At 34.5% G+C, this 18,711-nt stretch overlaps 1 protein-coding gene across 2 annotated transcripts in view; it reads left to right on the forward strand.

The window, feature by feature from the left end:
* Nucleotides 1-18,711, forward strand: part of LOC136041316 (outer dynein arm-docking complex subunit 2-like) — a 46,606-nt gene that overhangs the window by 8,828 nt on the left and 19,067 nt on the right. For both annotated transcript variants that reach the window (XM_065725941.1, XM_065725943.1), the window contains exons 4-7: nt 7,177-7,428; nt 14,094-14,204; nt 15,870-16,094; nt 18,060-18,209. In XM_065725941.1, the coding sequence (XP_065582013.1) occupies nt 7,177-7,428; nt 14,094-14,204; nt 15,870-16,094; nt 18,060-18,209 (738 nt within the window). The remainder of the gene's footprint in view (nt 1-7,176; nt 7,429-14,093; nt 14,205-15,869; nt 16,095-18,059; nt 18,210-18,711) is intronic.

Here is an 18,711-nt window from a genome sequence, read left to right on the forward strand (position 1 = left end):
CATCCATCTGATGAAAATATTTCTGAATTTAAAAGGTATAAAAGTCAATTGTCAAAAATTCTTCGTTTGGAAAAAAGGAATTATTATGAACGAGAGTTTGAGAAAGTTCGTTTCTCTCCGAAAAGACTTGGTTTCTAATTAACGAATGCCTTAGTAAAAGGAAGGACCAAAGTTTTCCAGATGAAATGTGCATGCCTGAAAATCAAGTACCTTTTAATGATAAGAAGGAAATAGCAGATGCCCTAAACCAGCATTTTGCTAAAATAGGGGAAAAAACTGCTGAGTCTGCTGCCTCATTAGGGTCAAGTAGTCAAAATAAAAATGACTTTAGAAATTTCCTTCCGCCATGACATGATAAGTCAATATTTTTAACACCGGTTTCTGAACAAGAATTAAATAAAAAAAACAAATTTTTTTAGCTGAAAGTAAGGAGCGAGATTAAAACTTAAAACGAACAGAAATTACTCCGTATATGAAATGGGTTGTCCCCTCCGCAATCCCTCGCTCTTTACGTTAAAGCTTTTAATTGTTTTAAAAAGTAGAATTGTGGCAAAGAGTCAAACTTTAGCGTATGGAGCGAGGGATTGCGGAGGGGACAACCCATTTCATATACGGAGTAATTTCTGTTCGTTTTAAGTTTTAATGTCGCTCCTTACTTTCAGCTAAAAAAATTGGTTTTTTTTATTTAATTTCTGAACGTTTTTGAATTAATGCATATTTGGTTTTGGCTCTCTGCACATAAATTATTAAAATGAAATTTGTATATTAATTCTTTTTTTGGCTAAATGGCTTTCTCTTAGTTTTGATCAGACGATTTTGAGAGATAAGGGGTGGAGAAGGAGGCCTAGTTGCCCTCCAATTTTTCGGTTACTTAAAAAGGCAACTAGAACTTTTAATTTTTAACGAACGTTTTTATTAGTAAAAAATATACGTAACTTAAGAATTAACTTACGTAACAAACTTTCATAATATTATATTTTTATTATGTATACGAGGGGGTTTGTACCCTCGTTAATACCTCGGTCCTTACACTAAATCGTAAGTTTTGTCCCAATTCTTTAAGAATGACCCTTGAATCAGAAAGGCCGTAGAATAAATAGTTCAAATTACTAAAAATACTTTATTATAAAGAGCGAGGTATTTATCTCCTCCTAAATACCTCACTCTTTATTCTGAAGTATTTTTAGAACCCCTCATATGCGTAATAATCTCTGTTCGTTTTAAGTTTCAGTGCTACTCCTTCCTTTCATTTGAAAAAAACGTTTTCATGTTTATTTTTCATTGTTTTCTTATAGTAATGCTAGAAAATCCTGCGCCCTTTTCATTGAATTTTTCCCCCATGACAGATTCCTCCAAGGAAAGATCCTCCAACATAGCCCCCTCCCATCAGCCCCACCCCCAAAGAAAATAAAATCCCCCTGAAAACGTCTGTACACTTTCGAGTAACCATTACTATATGTAAACACTGGTCAAAGTTTGTAACTTGCAGCCCCTTTCCCAGGGATTTTGGGGAGTAGGTCATCCCCAAAGACATAGTTATTATGGTTTTCGACTATGCTGAACAAAATGGCTATCTCAAAATTTTGATTCGTTGACTTTGGGAAAAAATGAGCGTGGGAGGGGGCCTAGATGCTCTCCAATTTTTTTGGTCACTTAAAAAGGGCACTAGAGCTTTTCATTTCCGTTAGAATGAGCCCTCTTGCGACATTCTAGGACCTCTTGGTCGATACGATTACCCCTGGGAAGAAGAAAAAAAAAACAAAAAAATAAACAAATAAACACGCACCCGTGATTTGTCTTCTGGCAAAAAATACGAAATTCCACATTTGTGTAGATAGGAGCTTGAAACTTCTACAGTAGGGTTCTCTGATACGCTGAATCTGATGTTGTCATTTTCGTTAAGATTCTACTACTTTTAGGGGGTGTTACCCCCTATTTTCTTAAATAGGGCAAATTTTCTCAGGCTCGTAACTTTTGATGGGTAAGACTAAACTTGATGAAACTTATATTTTTAAAATCAGCATTAAAATGCAATTCTTTTGATGTAGCTATTGATATCAAAGTTCAATTTTTTAGAGTTTTGGTTACTATTGAGCCGGGTCGCTCCTTACTACAGTTCGTTACTACGAACTGTTTGATTAAAGAATGTAGTTACTCTTTTGAAAAATGGTCATTCTGAGGGTATTGACTTATCATCGACATTTCTGTTGAAAGAAATACTCCCCCAAATTTCGCACATTTTATGTCATATAATAAACCTGACATTTAAAAATGGTACGTTTCCTTCATCGTTAAAAGACTCAAGAATATTGGCTCTTTACAAATGAGGAGAGAAAACAAATCCATCAAATTATAGGTCTGTATCTCTCCTGTCGGTTTTTTCAAAAATAATTGAACGTTGTCTGTATTATAGAATAGTGCGTTTTCTAGATCATTTTGAAATGATAAATCACCTTCAGTTCGGATTTCGTAAATGTCACTCTACCGATCATGTGGTCCTATTAATAACACAGTATGTCCATGATATTCTTGACCGTGGAAAATTTCCAGCTTCCATTTTTCTTGACATTAAAAAAGCGTTTGATTCAATATCTCACGATATTTTGATACATAAGTTGGGTCATTACGGTATAAGAGGGCCAGCAAAGTCCCTTATAGCATCTTATATTAAGAACCGTTCTCAGTATGTTGATGGAGGTGACGTTTCATCTGAAATGACTCGTTAATCTAATACCGCTGGTGTCCCGCAAGGGTCAATACTTGGTCCCCTACTTTTCTCAATTTATGTGAACGACCTGAATAATTCAATGAGAATATTTGGTTTAAATTTGCAATTTGCGGATGACACTGCGTGTACTGTCGCAGGGAAAGATGTGAGCTGTTTGAAACTTGCATTGGAAGAAGCTTTCAACCATCTTCTATTGTGGCTTGAGTCAAATTACCTAGCTCTTAACGCTGATAAAACGAAATTTGTCGTTTTCTCGCGTTGTAACGCTGCAGTTCCTGAGCTTCAACTAATTGAATCAAGTGACTTTAAAATAAAGATTTCACGAGCAGCAACTATGCGATACCTCGGAGTCCTCCGTGACTCTAATCTATCATGGAAGCCTCATATATCTAATCTGCGGATGAAATTGGGGAGAAATATAGGTATAATGCGAATACTCAGGTCATCCCTTCCCTTTGAAGCAGAGAGATCACTTTATTATGCACTTATTCATTCTCATTTATTCATCTCTTGTTTACCTTAGCACATTTAGTTCTCATATTATGCCACTTCAGAGACAACAGAACAAAGCTGTGCGGGTCCTTAAGAGCTGCTTGCCATCCCCTAAATTATATCCAGCGAAGTCGTCAGCTAACGCTGGATATTCTTAATATTCTTAACGCCTTAATATTCCTCCTCTTCAAACTGAAGTATGACCGTGGTTTGCTTCCCTCGTTTTTTCGTTCCTCGAACCTTTTCCCACTTAAAAGTATTGACCACGGACATCTAACTAGAAATTTTAATAAATTACTAGCTGTTGGGGTGGCGCTTCGCGCCACCCCAACACCTAGTTGGTGGGGGCGCTTCGCGCCACCCCCAAGCCCCCCCGCGCGCGTAAGTCGTTACGCACCATTGTAGTTGTGTCCCTATGTCCCACCTGTGAATATAGATAGATATATATATATATATATATATATATATATATATATATATATATATATATATATATATATGTTTTTAACTACGTAAAACTTGCGAATATACAACATTCTTTGCTGTCCCATTGTCTGTGCATATAAATAGATTGTCAGGTTTACCGACTCTTGAACATGCAACATATAATGGTCAATGGGAAAACAATCCGTATTCAGATCTATACCTCATGATTCTAATGATTGCCCTTGAGCTTTGTTGATGGTGATTGCTAATCGACCATTCCCTGAGTCGCCATCGTCATTTATATATCCCCCTGTGCACCCCGGCGTCCCCTTTGTAGTTATGTCCCTGTGTCCCGGTCGTCATTTATATTCCCTGTGTCCCGGTCGTCATTTGTGTCCCGGTGTCCCAGTCTCTGATTTCTCTTTGAGTGTCCCGGGCGTCATTTATATTCCTTGTGTCCCGGTGTCCCGGTCGTCATTTATATCCCTCTGTGCCCCCCGGCGTCCCCGTTGTAGTTGTGTCATTTATATTCCCTGTGTCCCGGTCGTCATCCCGGTATACATTCGTTTTTGAATTGGTATATGATGAAATAAATTTTTAATTTTTTCCCTTTTTTTCCTTTTAGTTTTTTTTTTATTGGTTTTGACCTTTTTTTAGGTTTTTTAGTTTTTTTCTTTTTTCTTTTTAGTTTTTTTTTGAAGTTTTTATCTTTTTAGTTTTTTTATTTTTATTTATATTTTTTTAGTTTTCTTTTTCTCCTTTATTTTTCAGTTTTTTTCCTTTTTTTAGTTTTTTTTTCTTTTTAGTTCTTTTAGTTTTTACCTTTTTTAGTTTTTTTAGTTTTTTAGATGAAAATTTTTTTAGTTTTATTCCTTTTTTTCTTTTCAGTTTTTTATTGGTTTTTACCTTTTTTTAGCTTTTTTAGTTTTTTTTCGTTTTTTCTTTTTACTTTTTTTTTTAGTTTTTATCTTTTTTATTTTTTTTTTATTTTTATTCTTAATTTTTTTTTTTATTAGTTTTTAGTTTTTTTTGTAGTTTTTGCCTTTTTTAGTTTTTTCAGTTTTTTTTTTAGTTTTTAGATTTTTACCTTTTTTAGCCTAACCAGGATTTGAACCTGGGACCTTCATTCTCCGTTCTGACACCCTCTCTCACCGAGTGACTACTCCAGCATGTTCATTTTGGTGTTTTAAATGGTATATTATTAACCAAATTAATGTGTTTTACAATATACTAAGCATCGTCATAACAAAAATGACGACAACTAATTTCATGACGTCAGTCAACACAGAAATTAAGTTCTGAAATTAAGTCATGAAATTAGTTGCCGTCATTTTTGCTTTGACGGTGACGTCATTCAAGTTATATAAGACATATGTTCACGTAGAAATCTATTAATGTTTAAGTTTACAATGACTGATGAAGATGCTCAAAGAGTCTATGCCAAAAAACTTGCTGCTGATAGAGAAAGTCAGAAAAGAAAGCGTGCCGAGGAACTATCAGCAGCAATTTTTTTGGCATAGACTCTTTGAGCATCTTCATCAGTCATTGTAAACTTAAACATTAATAGATTTCTACGTGAACATATGTCTTATATAACTTGAATGACGTCACCGTCAAAGCAAAAATGACGACAACTAATTTCATGACGTCAGCCGACACAGAAACATGACGTCACCTGACAACTAATTTCATGACGTCAGCCGACACAGAAACATGACGTCACCTGATCCACAGATCCACAGACAGACAGACAACTTATTTATATATATATATATATATATATATATATATATATATATATATATATATATATATATATATATATATATATATATATATATATAGATATATATAGATATATATATATATATAAATTTTTGAGGAGGATCATTCGATTGGTAATTAATTGTTCTATTTACCTTCAAAGATTCAAAAGTAAAAGGAGGACAACTAGCCCCTTCCTCCTTCGCCCTCTTTTCCCAAAATCAATCTGATCAATTCTTTTAGATAGCTATTTTTTTCAAAATAGACCAAATATATAACAAAACTCTGGGGTTGAAACACCCTTCCCACGCAAAGAAACAATTTATTAACGATATTTTATTCCAAAAGTCGTGAATGTTGATCAATGACAGTCCCTCCATAGCCCTGCCCCACAAAAAAAACAACTTATTAACAATGTATTATTCCAAAACTCATGGGAGCTGACCCCTGGCCCTCTTTCCATGGCCTGACCACATCCCTCCATGTAAAAAACAAGCTTATTAATAATATTTTTTTCCAAAAATCAAGAGAGCTCATCCGTGGCACTCCTTCCATGGCCCGATCCCACCCTCCAAAAAATTAAAAACGTTATTTTATTCCAAAAATCATGGAAACTGACCCTCCCTTCATGCTCCTCAAAAAATGTTTTTGACGATATTTGGTCCCAAAAATCATAGGAGCTAACCCCTGGCCCTCACTTTATGGCCTGACCCCCCCCCCCTAAAAAAAAGTGTTATCAGCTAATCTTATCACCTTTCCTATAAAGGGTTTAATTAGTTGTCCTAAAATTGCTAGATACTTGGCTTTAACAAAAATTATTTTCAGTAGCTCGTCTCTAAGTTCATAGCCACCATATTTAAGAAATTCATTTAGCACATTATCAGCACCTGGGGCCTTATTATTTTTTGAATCCTGTTAGTACTGTCATTAAACGTTTTCTCATAAAATATATCTTCTTTCACAGACAAAGGGTGACAAACTTTTTCATTAATTTCTGCATCTTTTTCTGTAACCTTATCAAGGCTTAGCCCATTCTAAAAATGTTCTGCCCATCTCTCTTTAACCCTTTCCTTATCATTAATTGTGGCCACATTCCTAACTATAAGTGGGACAAGTCAAGATCGACTATTTATTATTTATTATCATCTCAATTTATTAATATCCCGGTATAATATTTTATTATTATGCCGTCTGGCTGCATCTTCCCCATCTTCCCTGGACATGCAATACGAACCTACTAAATATACTTACTTCCATATGACCTACTGAGAAGATGATATATCAGCAGCGTAATTAAGGGATGACTGACATCTTTTCGTCATTGTCTTGTACTCCATAGGCTATTCAATTGACTGTATAATCTCCATTTATTAATAGAATGACGGTCTAAAGATGGAGATGCATGGGAGAGGTATTAGACGTGAAAGACAACCGAATCCCCAAGTAAGTTTTCCGGTGCTAGCCAACAAAATGCAAGAAGGAGTAAACTAAAGAAAAAACTCTTTTGAGCATATCCGGTCGGCTTGTTAACAGCAAGTGTGTCCCTACCTCCCCACTGAGAAAAATAATGGTTGGAGCTTGCTTGAAGGACGTTGGACGTCTTTTTATTGATGCTCTGGGTGACAAGAAATCTGTTTGGCATTGAGTTTCTTAAAGACAACACATAACCTTCTTCCAAGAGATTTGATATGTTTTGCTTAAATTTTTAACCAGTTTTTCTCCACAAGATGAATTATAGTGTTTTTAAAATTAAACACTCTTTTCAGTTGGGCTACTTAAACGTAGATTCTGGCATATTACAAAAAGTGACTGATGAGGTCAAAACAGGTGATCGTTTTGACCGGTTAATATTAGCTGCTGAAGCCTGCTCATGCCTGAGCCTCTTAGCATCTGAGAAGCATTTCTATACCAGGTTTCTGGAACTAAACGGACCCAAAATAATTCAGAAGCTGTTCGAAGCAAGAAGCACGGTTCTCATAATTTCAGTCATCACATTAATTGAAGAGCTTTCAAAATACGTAAGAACTCTTACATTTTTTTTTATTTCAACGACATGGTTACACTGCTTGCATTACCGTTTGCGAATAACTTAAAAAAAATTTATTCAAATCTAAAAAGATTTGTTAATTCCAAGGAAAATGATCCTTTTTTTGAAGGGATAGATCATAATTACTACTTCTGATAAAAAGCCACTGCAGCACCGAGCCGCCTGATGGCAACACTAATTTTCATCTTCTTCCTCCTCCATAATTCATTTAAAGCTACACTCTTTACCCATTCATATTCACCTTCACTTCCATTCTTCCTATTCACCCTCGTTATTAACCTCCCTTATTAACTCTTTTACCACTATAGATAGACAACCTGCCTTTCGGTAGGCCCAACAAAAGTGGCCAAAAGCAAAATCTTTGGTTATCTGCGAAACGTGACCTTGGTATTTAAATTTTTTTCATTATAGCCCTGCAAAAATCATCACAAGTAATTAAAATTATAAAGTGGTTTCAAAACTAACCAGGGATGGTACAGGTTGCGTTATAAGAGGAATGGTGAATAATTTTGCGTATTTATGTAAAAGCACCTTCAGCTGTCGCATTAATCTTCAGGTGGACTATATTCTTTCATTGTTTTCAATTCTATGTCTTCTCAGCTTTTCTGTGTCTCTTACACTTTTTGTTATTATAATATATGAATGTCTAATTTTGGTCATACAGAACTTAGTTGGAAGGGTCTGAAAATACTGGTGTTGCATAGACACATCTTTGGTTTTGAAAAAGTGGTTTCGCAACAAGGGTTTATAATAAATTATACTTAAAAAAATAGAATCAAAGTGGGTTTAGAATAATATAAATAAGTGGAATATAAAAATTCGATTTCTAGCGATTACTTTTTGCTACAAATTTTTTTGTACTACCATTTAAAACAAATGTTTTCTACCTAGTCGATACATAAACACAGTAAGACATTTCTGCCATTATCTCCTCCATAGGTCACAAGTTTATACTCCTTGACTTAAAGTTTAATTCTCTACGCACACCTAAAGAAAAATTAGAATTTATGAAATATTAACAATAAACAGCGCAATAGCGCTGCCTGTGACCAAGAAGTAAAAGGTACTATATTTATGCTTGTTACAATTAAGTCGTCTCAACGATATCTCGAGAGCGACTGAAGGTATTAAGTTGAAAGTTTTAAGGCTACTAGTGCCTCTGCTTCCACTCTCGCACCTTAACTAAAACAGATTGTGAATTAACTCAAATTAACTTTAACCACAAAAAAGAAGTATATCTGGGTAATAAAAATAGTATAGATATTTTGATTGGGGAATGGTATTAACTTTTATTTTTCAGGTTTGTCAAGTATTTTTCAAGTTTTACACAATAAGTTTTATTCTATAAGACTTGAGATGGCTTCAGACTAAATTAAACAATAATGTGCATGTCCAGAATACAAAAAGGGTTTGTGCTCTTAAAGATTATTTCAAAGTGTCTTTCAATATATATAAATGATAAGCCATAGTGTGGGTTCCTGTAGAAAAAGAAGAAGAAAAGATTAAAATCTTATTTTCTTTTCCAATTAAAGAGCGGATTGGAGGTATTCCAGGATGAGACAGATTTTATCTGTCAACCATGTGTCTCTGGATATAGGATTTCTCCTAGCCAAATGCTTCATTATAAGGGTGTGCTCAATCTTATGAGCCGAGTTGAGCCCTTTACAATGATTTCAGTATGTAGGTTTTATGGAACTCTAATCAAGTCCTATGCCTAGGGTTGGTTGGGCTTGCAATCGACTGAAAATTGACAATCGTTCCCTTGATGAAATCCCCTTGATGAAGATGGCCTCCGCTTGAATCTCCTTTACCAAGGTAGCCTCCGCATTGTCACTTGGCATGTTTTGACTTTGAATTATTACGGAGTATAGTCACTGTTGACAATAAAACTTAAACGCCTGCACATTTCTATTGCCGGAAATATAGAAATCCATCTAGCTGGAAATAGAGCCTTATGTATTGGTGTGAGATATCATAGTTTCTGGTAGGGCCTGCAAAACGCCAGTAGGAGTGGGGTAGGAATAGTCCTTGGCGAAATGTCTAAGAAGTTTCTGCTGTCGTTCAATCCTATCTTAGAAAGAATTGCCTGCAGTTGCCTCAGTCACAAGCAAGGCAAATTTCTATTTTTAATTAAGAATTAAGAATTAAATCTCTATTTTTAATTAAGAAGCGAGAACAGGTATAGGGTATAAATTTTAATGGGTTCACATAATACATCAACCAGGCAATTGCAATGTGATGTGATAAGAAGCGATTTCAGGATTGTAATTGAAAGGAAAAATATATTTATCAAACAGTTCGTGGTAACGAACTGTAGTAAGGAGCGACCCGGCTCAATAGTAACCAAAACTCTAAAAAATGGAATTTTGTTACCAATAGCTACATCAAAAGTATCGAATTTTAAATGCTGATTTTAGATATATAAGTTATTCAGCAATTTTGGTTATGACGGTGTTTTGTTTTTCATTTTTTTTCTACATAATTAGAAATATAAATATTCAGCTCGAAATAAGGATAGATAGATACTTTATTTCGTGATTAAACCAAAAACAGACATTTCACAGAAACAAAAAAAAAACAAAGAAAAAAAATACACTACAAAAAAAAGAGAAAAAGAGTACACACTATCTAAAGCAAAACATAAACACTAACTAAAAGTCAAGTCTCTTCATGCGGGATAAAAATCTGTTTACAATAGTCCGAACTCTATTATTTCTAATTATCAGCGATAAAGGAAACGGCACACTTATTTCATATTCACTTAACTCGAACTCCGTTGCTATACGTGCTCTACAATAAACAGGGCAATCAAATAGAAAATGACTACATGTTTCCATTAGACCGCACAAACACAATGGAGAGTCAGCTTTCCCGATCCTATTTAAAAAATCAAGCAATCTACTATGACCTGTAATAAGCTGTGTTAATCTACTATTTGGGGGAGTCTTTGATGCAGAGATAAGGTCATCTTTATTTTCAAAAAAGTTAGCCGGCCATGTGCTAACATAATTTTTAAACTCATCAAACCATTTTGAATACAAAAACTCATTTAAAGATTTACTGTCAATATGAAAGGGCTGAAATGCACCAAGGTCATTGAAAGAAGGACTCAAAAAATTTGCAATAATTTGGTCAAATCCATTGGAAGCACTCCTGCGAGAGCGGTTACTACATACGTTTGAGCTGCATTGAAAGATTTAGAAATTATGATCATAGAAGATCTTTGCGCCGACCGTGGCATTCGCTGAATATTCTTTTTATTCAGTGCAGAGATCCAAATAGGACACGCGTATTAAATATCCTTGTAACCATATGAAGTAGCAGATAAATTGCTTTTCTTCTTTTGAATACATTTTGTTTCAAATTTCTTCTTCTATATGTTGATGATCATCATCTTCATCACATTTATTTATATTTTTTTCTGTTGTATGTTTGTTCGCTATGATTGTTTATTTAATTTGTCTTAATACGTTCTGAGACCATACTGGCTATGTATGACGTATGAAAACAGAGAAAGGAAATAAAAAATGAAAAGAGAAAAAACAAATAGGTGAAAAAACGAGGATTTTATCAGCCAGTAGCAAAATATGAAAAACAAGCAAATATTTAACAAGCAAATATAAACAAGCATATTTTGCTACTCGCTGATAGTCCCGGTGCTTTGTTGATGGTGATTGCTAATCGAACATTTCTTGTGTCCCGGTCGCTTTCTCTTTGAGTGTCCCGGTCGTCATTTATATTCCCTATGTCCTGGTCGTCATTTGTGTCCCGATGTCCCGGTTTGTAATTTCGTCAATCAACAAACATGACGTCAGTCAACAGACAAACATGACGTCACTCGACACAGGTGGATTTTGATCTAACTGCGCGGTTTTGCGTTCTTTAGCCGCAAGCCTGTTTTCTTGCTGTTCTTGTGATTCCTCGGAACGCTTTCTTTTCTTACTTTCTCTATCAGCAGCAAGTTTTTTGGCATAAACTCTTTGAGCAGCTTCCTCGGCTGTTGCCATTGTAGGTTCTTCAGTCATTTTACAATTAAACATTTTTCCGTGAAATGTCTTAAATACCGTTAATGACGTCACCGTCAAAGCAAAAATGACGACAAGTAATTTCATGACGTCAGTCAACACAGAAACATGACGTCACCTGATCCACAGACAGACACACAGACAGACAACTTATTTTTATATATATAGATATATATATATATATATATATATATATATATATATATATATATATATATATATATATATATATATATAGATTAATTGCGAAAGCTCATTGATGCAAGAATTTATTTCACTGCAATTTTCATTTTATTTTCAATAATGTAATAAGTACAAAAGAAAATAGTTAATTAACCAATTAGCAAAGCGCCAAATACACAGTAGGCTTTAGGCTTTTACCGTTAGGGATACGGACCGTAGCCAAACTCTTGCTTGTAGTGAAAACTATAGGTGTCTTGAACAGTCTTGGAAAGAGCTAATAAAATTAAACTGAGTCCCCACGATTTTATAAATAAAATGTCCATAGTAAGATTTTTTTCGGGGGTTGGGGGGAAGTTGAAAAAATGGGGGAATTAGAAAAAAATATTGTTAATAAGTTTTTTGAGGAGGGGGAGCTGGGCCATGGAGGGAGGGTCAGGGGTTATCTCCAATGGTTTATCATTGATAAGTTTTTCGGGAGCGGAAGATGGGTTCGTGCCATAGAGAGCCAGGGGGTCAGCTCTCATTAGTTTTGGAATAACATATCGCCAATATGTTTGCTCTTTGGGGGAGGTCGGTCTTTGGACGGTTACGGGTGAGTTCCCATACTTTTTAGAAAATAATATCAATAAAACTTTCTTGAATGGATAGGGGGAAAGGTTTTGAAACGATCAAAGAAGCTATGATGTAACATCTATGTTTGTATCATGATTTGACGGGGCCCTGAAGGTTTTTCCCTGACCCTCATAGGTTTTTTAAACCATCAAAGAAATCATTTTCATAAGTAAGCAAACCTTATTACGTAACATACACCTGCATCTTGAAGAAAATAAATAACACCTGTGTGCTAAAGAAGTCTGAAAAAAAGTGTCTGGATTGGGATTCAAAGGTATTGGATCCGCAATGCTGTCACTTCTGGTATCTAGTCATTATGATGTCAGAGGAATCGGTTAATTTTTATTTTTTTTTTTTTATGAAAATCCCAGCCGAAAATCTTAAGAACCTGATAATCGTTTAAGTATAAGCAAAAGTATTAGTTAAAGAAAAATAGAAGTTCATGTGAGCCATAAACCCCAAAAGAGCTAGGGCCCAAGTGAGATTTTTTAAAAAATAAGTATTCAGATTTTAGATCTTGCAGAGCTAGAAAATTCAGGGTTAGGACTTTTAAAATATGCTAAAGTATCAAGTATCCATATATTCCCTATTCAATACACTGTGTCTGTATATCCCCTGTCTCTTAAAGCACTGTCCTTGGAACTACCACAGAAAGTGTGAGCTAAGGAAGAGTTTAACTGTGTGTGGGCCCCAAATTCCCAAATAGCCAAGGCCGAGGAGAAGTTTTTAAAGAAAAAAGTGTTCAGGCTTATAAAAATCTTATATTAAAGGAAAATGAAATCACCGTCCAACCCTCAAAGCCTAGAAGGGTTAGTCTTTGAGGGTTAGTGCTTTAAGAGCAACTTGTAAAATCTGAGTCTATAAAATCCAAAAAAAAAAATTAAATTCAAGAAAAATCACATGTTGAAGAAAAATGTTATCACGTTCTGGCCCTCAAAGCCTAGAAGGGCTAGTTTCCTACGACGAAGTCGCAAAATCTGAGTCTATTAAATCCAAGAAAATAATCAAATATAAATAAATTTTATATTAAAGAAAAATAAATGACGGTCCAACCCTCAAAACGTAGAAGGGTTAGCCCCTAAGACGAACTCGCAAAATCTGAGTCCATTAAATCTGAGAAAATAATCAAATATGAGAAACTCTTATAATAAAGAAAAATAAAATCACGGTTAAACCCTCAAAAACTAGGAGGGTTAGCGCCTTAAGACGAACTTGCGAAATCTGAGTCCATTAAATCTAAGAAATTAATAAATATGAAAAAAATTATTAATGAAAAATGAAATCACGGTCCAATCCTCAAAACCTAGAAGGGTTAGTGCCCTAAGACGAACTCACAAAATCTGAGTTCGTTAAATTAAAGAAAATAATGAAATATGAAAAAATCTTACATTAAAGAAAAATGAAATCACGGTCAAATCCTCATAACGTAGAAGGATTAGTACCCTAAAATTCATAATCAAACTCTTTGCGGGAGATGTCTAGAAAATTATATACGGGGGTTATCTACTTGTTTGAATAAACATATAATACAATATATCTCCTAGTCTTAGAGATGTCTTAGAATGTAAAAGTAACTATCGCTGTATGCTACATATACACAAAAAAACATTTGTTAGCACCCTTAGAAACAAGAAAATATGTGTTAGCGCTATGGACATTCCTAGTGACAGGCTTTGGAAGTAAAATTCCTGGTATGAAGGCACATTACAAAAGGGATTGCAACTGCTGGATAGGCATTCCTGGTGTAAAGTGACCTCAGTCTTCCTACGCTCAGAATGTAGCCTTAACCAATGTATTTGATATTTCATATTTGCAGGAAGATATAATTTCAGCTTTTAACATAGACCAACTCGTTTCTTCGTTGTTGAATACAATGCGCCAACCAAATTCAGAGTTACAAGTCAAAACAATCTCTTGTCTAAGCTCAGTAAGTACTTTTTAATAGTTCTTTAACTCAAATATCATAGTTTTTCCAATTTGAATGCCCGCCGCTTTTGAAACTTTATTGATCAATAGTCTTTTTCAAACAGTTACTTCCCAAAAAATCCACTTACATACATAATTTTTTCTTGGCTTTTTTTATCCTTGTTACCGATAATGAAATCCTAAAACTTGGTCTTTATTTGTGTTTCTCGGGGCAACTTTAGCCAAGAGGAGTCGAAATTTAATGCATCTTTGTCATATGTACATATGCATATGGTGAGGTTGGTCCAGTCCACCTAATCCTAATTTCTTATTTATTTTAACTTTTCATTACCCAAATTCACGGGAAAAAGGCGAATGAAGGTGTTGCTTAGCTTCTTGGGGTCCTTATATTTTTTTTCTCTTTAAGGTAAGTTTTCTGCCCCAGACTTAGTTCAACCAAGGAATTTGGCAATCTGGTAATTTGGCTGTACTCTGGCAATTAACCGGGCAACTTGCATGTGCTTAAGCTTGTTGGTCTTTTGTATTGTTTTTCTTTCTATTATTATTATAAAGAGTAAAAATAGCCAATTGCAATTTATCACTTTCAATTTTTAGGAATGTTTGAGGCTATTTCTTTTTGTTATAATAAATTAAATCTTTTGTGTTTTACCCTACTGAACCAAATTTTAGCATAAGGGAAAACTCTTACTTCAAGTGAGCTCCCGGGGATATGGAAATCCAGTATAAAGAAAACAGTCCCTATTTCAACCTTTTATTAGGGACCCACTGTTATAAAAAACGGACTTTAAAATAGGGTTTTGTATTTTAGATAATCAGAGCTTCAAAAAAGTAAATTTGTTTCTATGGAGTTTCAAAAAACGTTATTTTGCAGGAAAACCATTTTCTGCAAAATAAATTCTGTTCGGATGCCGAAGGATTAAGATACACATTTTACGCCATTAAATTTTCTTCCAACGGATTTTTTTTCACCTCTTTCGTTCCTATACTTGGTTGACCATGTGATGGCAAAAACAATCATATCCTTTTGCCTATAGTTGAATCACGGAGGTAAAAATATCGCAATGGCTTTAAATATTAAATATTTTTCTTTGTTAGACACTTTTTCAGAAATTTTGGAAAGAGCTGGTTTACTGATCTCTTAACTTCCTCACAAAATATTTCATTTTGAAAAAGTATGTGTTCTAAGACTCTAGTAAAAGTTCTTTATAGGAGGAAAACTCTGTTTTGGCATCCGGACTTAACGTCATCTAATGAAAAACCTAATTTTCATGTTTATAGGGATATCAGCAAGGTCGGTATCAGCAAGGGTGTTAGGGTGTTTGAAACCCTCTGAAATATTTGTTTGACTCGTCAATACGTAACAAAATGCATACAAAAAATGTTGATGCTTTTTGAAAAAAATTTTGTACAACCCCCCCCCCCCCCCGCATAAAAATAATCATCCCCCTCAAAAAAGTCTTGGATACAGACCTAGATATCAGACTGTTTTTGTGAGGAATGTATTTTTTTTTTCGACTATATACATTAAAACTTGAAACAGGATCAAAATCCTTGTTAGTTTTGGAGTAACTGTTTTAAAAAATTATTATTGATTTTAGTTAATTTTCAGTATGAATTTGCCTTAAATGAGAAAGATTTTATTGTGATATTTAAATTTTTTTTTCAGATTACTCATTTCACTCCAGCAATTGAAGTTTTCATCCGTTATAAAGGCGTGGAACGTTTTGTGTATTTTTTGAAACGCAAGGACGTTAAGAGAGAGACATCTGTAATAAAGTGTGTAACCAAAGCATTATCAAATTGTGGCATGAAACCAAACACTGTGAAAAAACTTCGAGAAATGAATCTAATTGATTATCTAGCCCCTTATGTAACAGGAGAAGACGAGGAGGTAGTCTAAGCTTTTTGATATGATTTTCTTAAGGGCTGAACCAGTTAACTTTGTAATACCAACAACAGAAAAGCTGATAATTAGATTATTTTAATTTTATTTATAGAAGTTTTTTTATTATTGTTATTTGGACCCATGATAATTGATAATTTGAAGTCAATCATTGAAATTTTTGGTCATTGAATTTTTGTGCTAAAAGGGGTTTTCCGTAACTGGGATTTGTAATAGAGTGACTTTCAAACTTTATTTGAAATTTAAAATCGGTAATGGGAAAACAACAGTGGATATTGACTAAGGACTAAAAAAAGAAAAACAAATCTAACTCTAGTTTCACTTAAGATCACTCAAATTTAGATTTTACTTATGCCAAAATTCAGCCTGTTTCGAAATCAGGTGTTAACAAATGCTAATGATCAGACTTTACCATTCCCAATGGATAGTGTAAACGCTGAAATAAAATATATTGTTATTATCTTATGCATTCGTTCATCTCAGATCTAATTCAGTCCTTTTTTTCTCTTGCTGTGCAAGTGTTCTTGGGCTGCGACGAGCTCCAGCAGTTCCTTTAATTATTTCAACACTTTTTTATTCTACTGTTTCATTTGGTGTCTATCTTCATCTTCTTCTTGTTTGAATTGATTTGGAGACGGTTTTGCATAATCTCATCATCGGAATCGAATTCCAGACCATGCAGCCGGTTGCTCCAGCTCATTTCAAACTCCGAGCCCTTAATTACTAAGTAATGATCAACCCCATTGCAACATTATGATTTATATTATATTGTAAATAATTGATTATTATTTATTTGTGTTCCCAGCATTCTCCATTTCGATAAGGTTTTGGTGTTAACCAAACAGAAAGCTATCTGAAAAATTCTGATTGACTTAGCCTTAACTAAGTTCAAATCAATTAAGCTTCAGTTAAGGTTCGATCCAGTTCTACAAGCTAGTTAAATCTCTACTGTAAACTGGTTTGGTTTCAACTGACTCCCTAAATTCGTGATAGTTAAATCTCGGTCTTAGTAAAGTCTAGTTGTCATATCAAGTTCTCATATCAATGTATAATTTATCAAATATCTAGTTAAAATACCAATAGATTTTTAAGTGTTTTAAGAGTATTCTTATACTTTTAAGCGTTCCGCTTCCCAAGGTCGAAGACTAAGTTATCTTATTGCGTACCATAATAGATATTACTTTTTTAATAATACCTTAGGTTCTCATGTTTAGTTTTTACTAGCCTAGATGATCCTATAATTACGATTAAACTAATAAGTAGGGTCTGATTTTGCTTGCCCGAAGCTAGCAACAAATCAACGGCTTAGGTATTCGGCAGCGTTTGCTGTGTGAAATCAAATTTTAATCTGAAAAAAAAATAATAGTTCACCTCTTTTCCTCAACCTCAAAATTATAAGTCTGTTTACACCCCCCCCCCAAAAAAAAAATTTATCCCTGAACGTTTCAGCTCGAATCTCCGGCCGTGAGAGACAAAACAGTATAATTACCAAACTATGTACATGGTTTTTCGATTTTTGATGAAACTAACTGGCTCTAGGCAGTCTTTTTACTGAAATATAATTGTTCATCAAGGCTTAAGGAAAAATAAATGTATCCACTCTGGTGAGGATCCAAAAATCTACTGACTCTGACCGTAAAAGTATTCCAGAGAAGTCATTACCCACTGGTTAGTGTCACGTAACTGTCTCAGATTAGTACCAAGGCCGTATCCAGGATTTCTATTGGAGGGGGAGGGTTACAAAAGAATTTTGTGCCGGGGGAGGGGTTTAAAACTTTTAAAAATGCATGAAACAATCGTTTATATTCATTTTTGTTACATTTTGTAAGTCGGATATTTGGGGGGAGGAAGGGTCAAACCCCCTAACTCCATTCCTGGATACGACCTTGTTAGTGACTACCTGTTTGTTACGGACACTTGCCACTTATATAAAACAGTATTTATCAATTTTAGTTGGTGGCTCCATGCTGTATTCTTTTGTCACAAATCGCGACCAGTCAAGAGTCTGTTGCCCTTCTTCGATATGGTGAGGTGCTTCAAAGTGTTATCAAACTAATTTCGACTGCCACTAACCCAACTTTGATAGTGGCAGCAATATCTATCGTAAGTTTTCAAAATGTTAGTACCTTATTTAGGCTTTCTCGAATGTTCTTTGAGAAGTAGTAGGTGATCGCAATGAAGTAAAACACACCAATTATTTCACCTTAGACAGTCAAAACTTGAATTTTTGCTTCATACATATTGCACATTATATTGTTTGTGATGACAATCTAGGGTGGGGAAGTATCTTTTTAAAATGAAGTTAAAGAATTTTTTTAATCAAAGGTTGTATCAGTGACGTCGTTTGGGGGGGGGGCAATTGCCCTCCCCCCTTGAATCTCTTTTTATAGACGTCACTTGCCCCCCCCCTCCAAAAAAAAATTCTGGAGCTACATCCTTGGGTGGTGTCCTAGATAAAAAAAAAATATCAGAAAAATAAATGATTTTTGGATGTTTCAGGGGTCTTCAGGGTCCGAGATTAAGTTGGAAAATCAATTGTAATTATAATTAATTGCTTAGACTGGGAATGAGTGAAGATAAAGAGGTGATTTTGGGTAACGAGAAG

The sequence above is a fragment of the Artemia franciscana genome, unplaced genomic scaffold, assembly GCF_032884065.1.
Source record: "Artemia franciscana unplaced genomic scaffold, ASM3288406v1 PGA_scaffold_138, whole genome shotgun sequence".
Taxonomy (NCBI): domain Eukaryota; kingdom Metazoa; phylum Arthropoda; class Branchiopoda; order Anostraca; family Artemiidae; genus Artemia; species Artemia franciscana.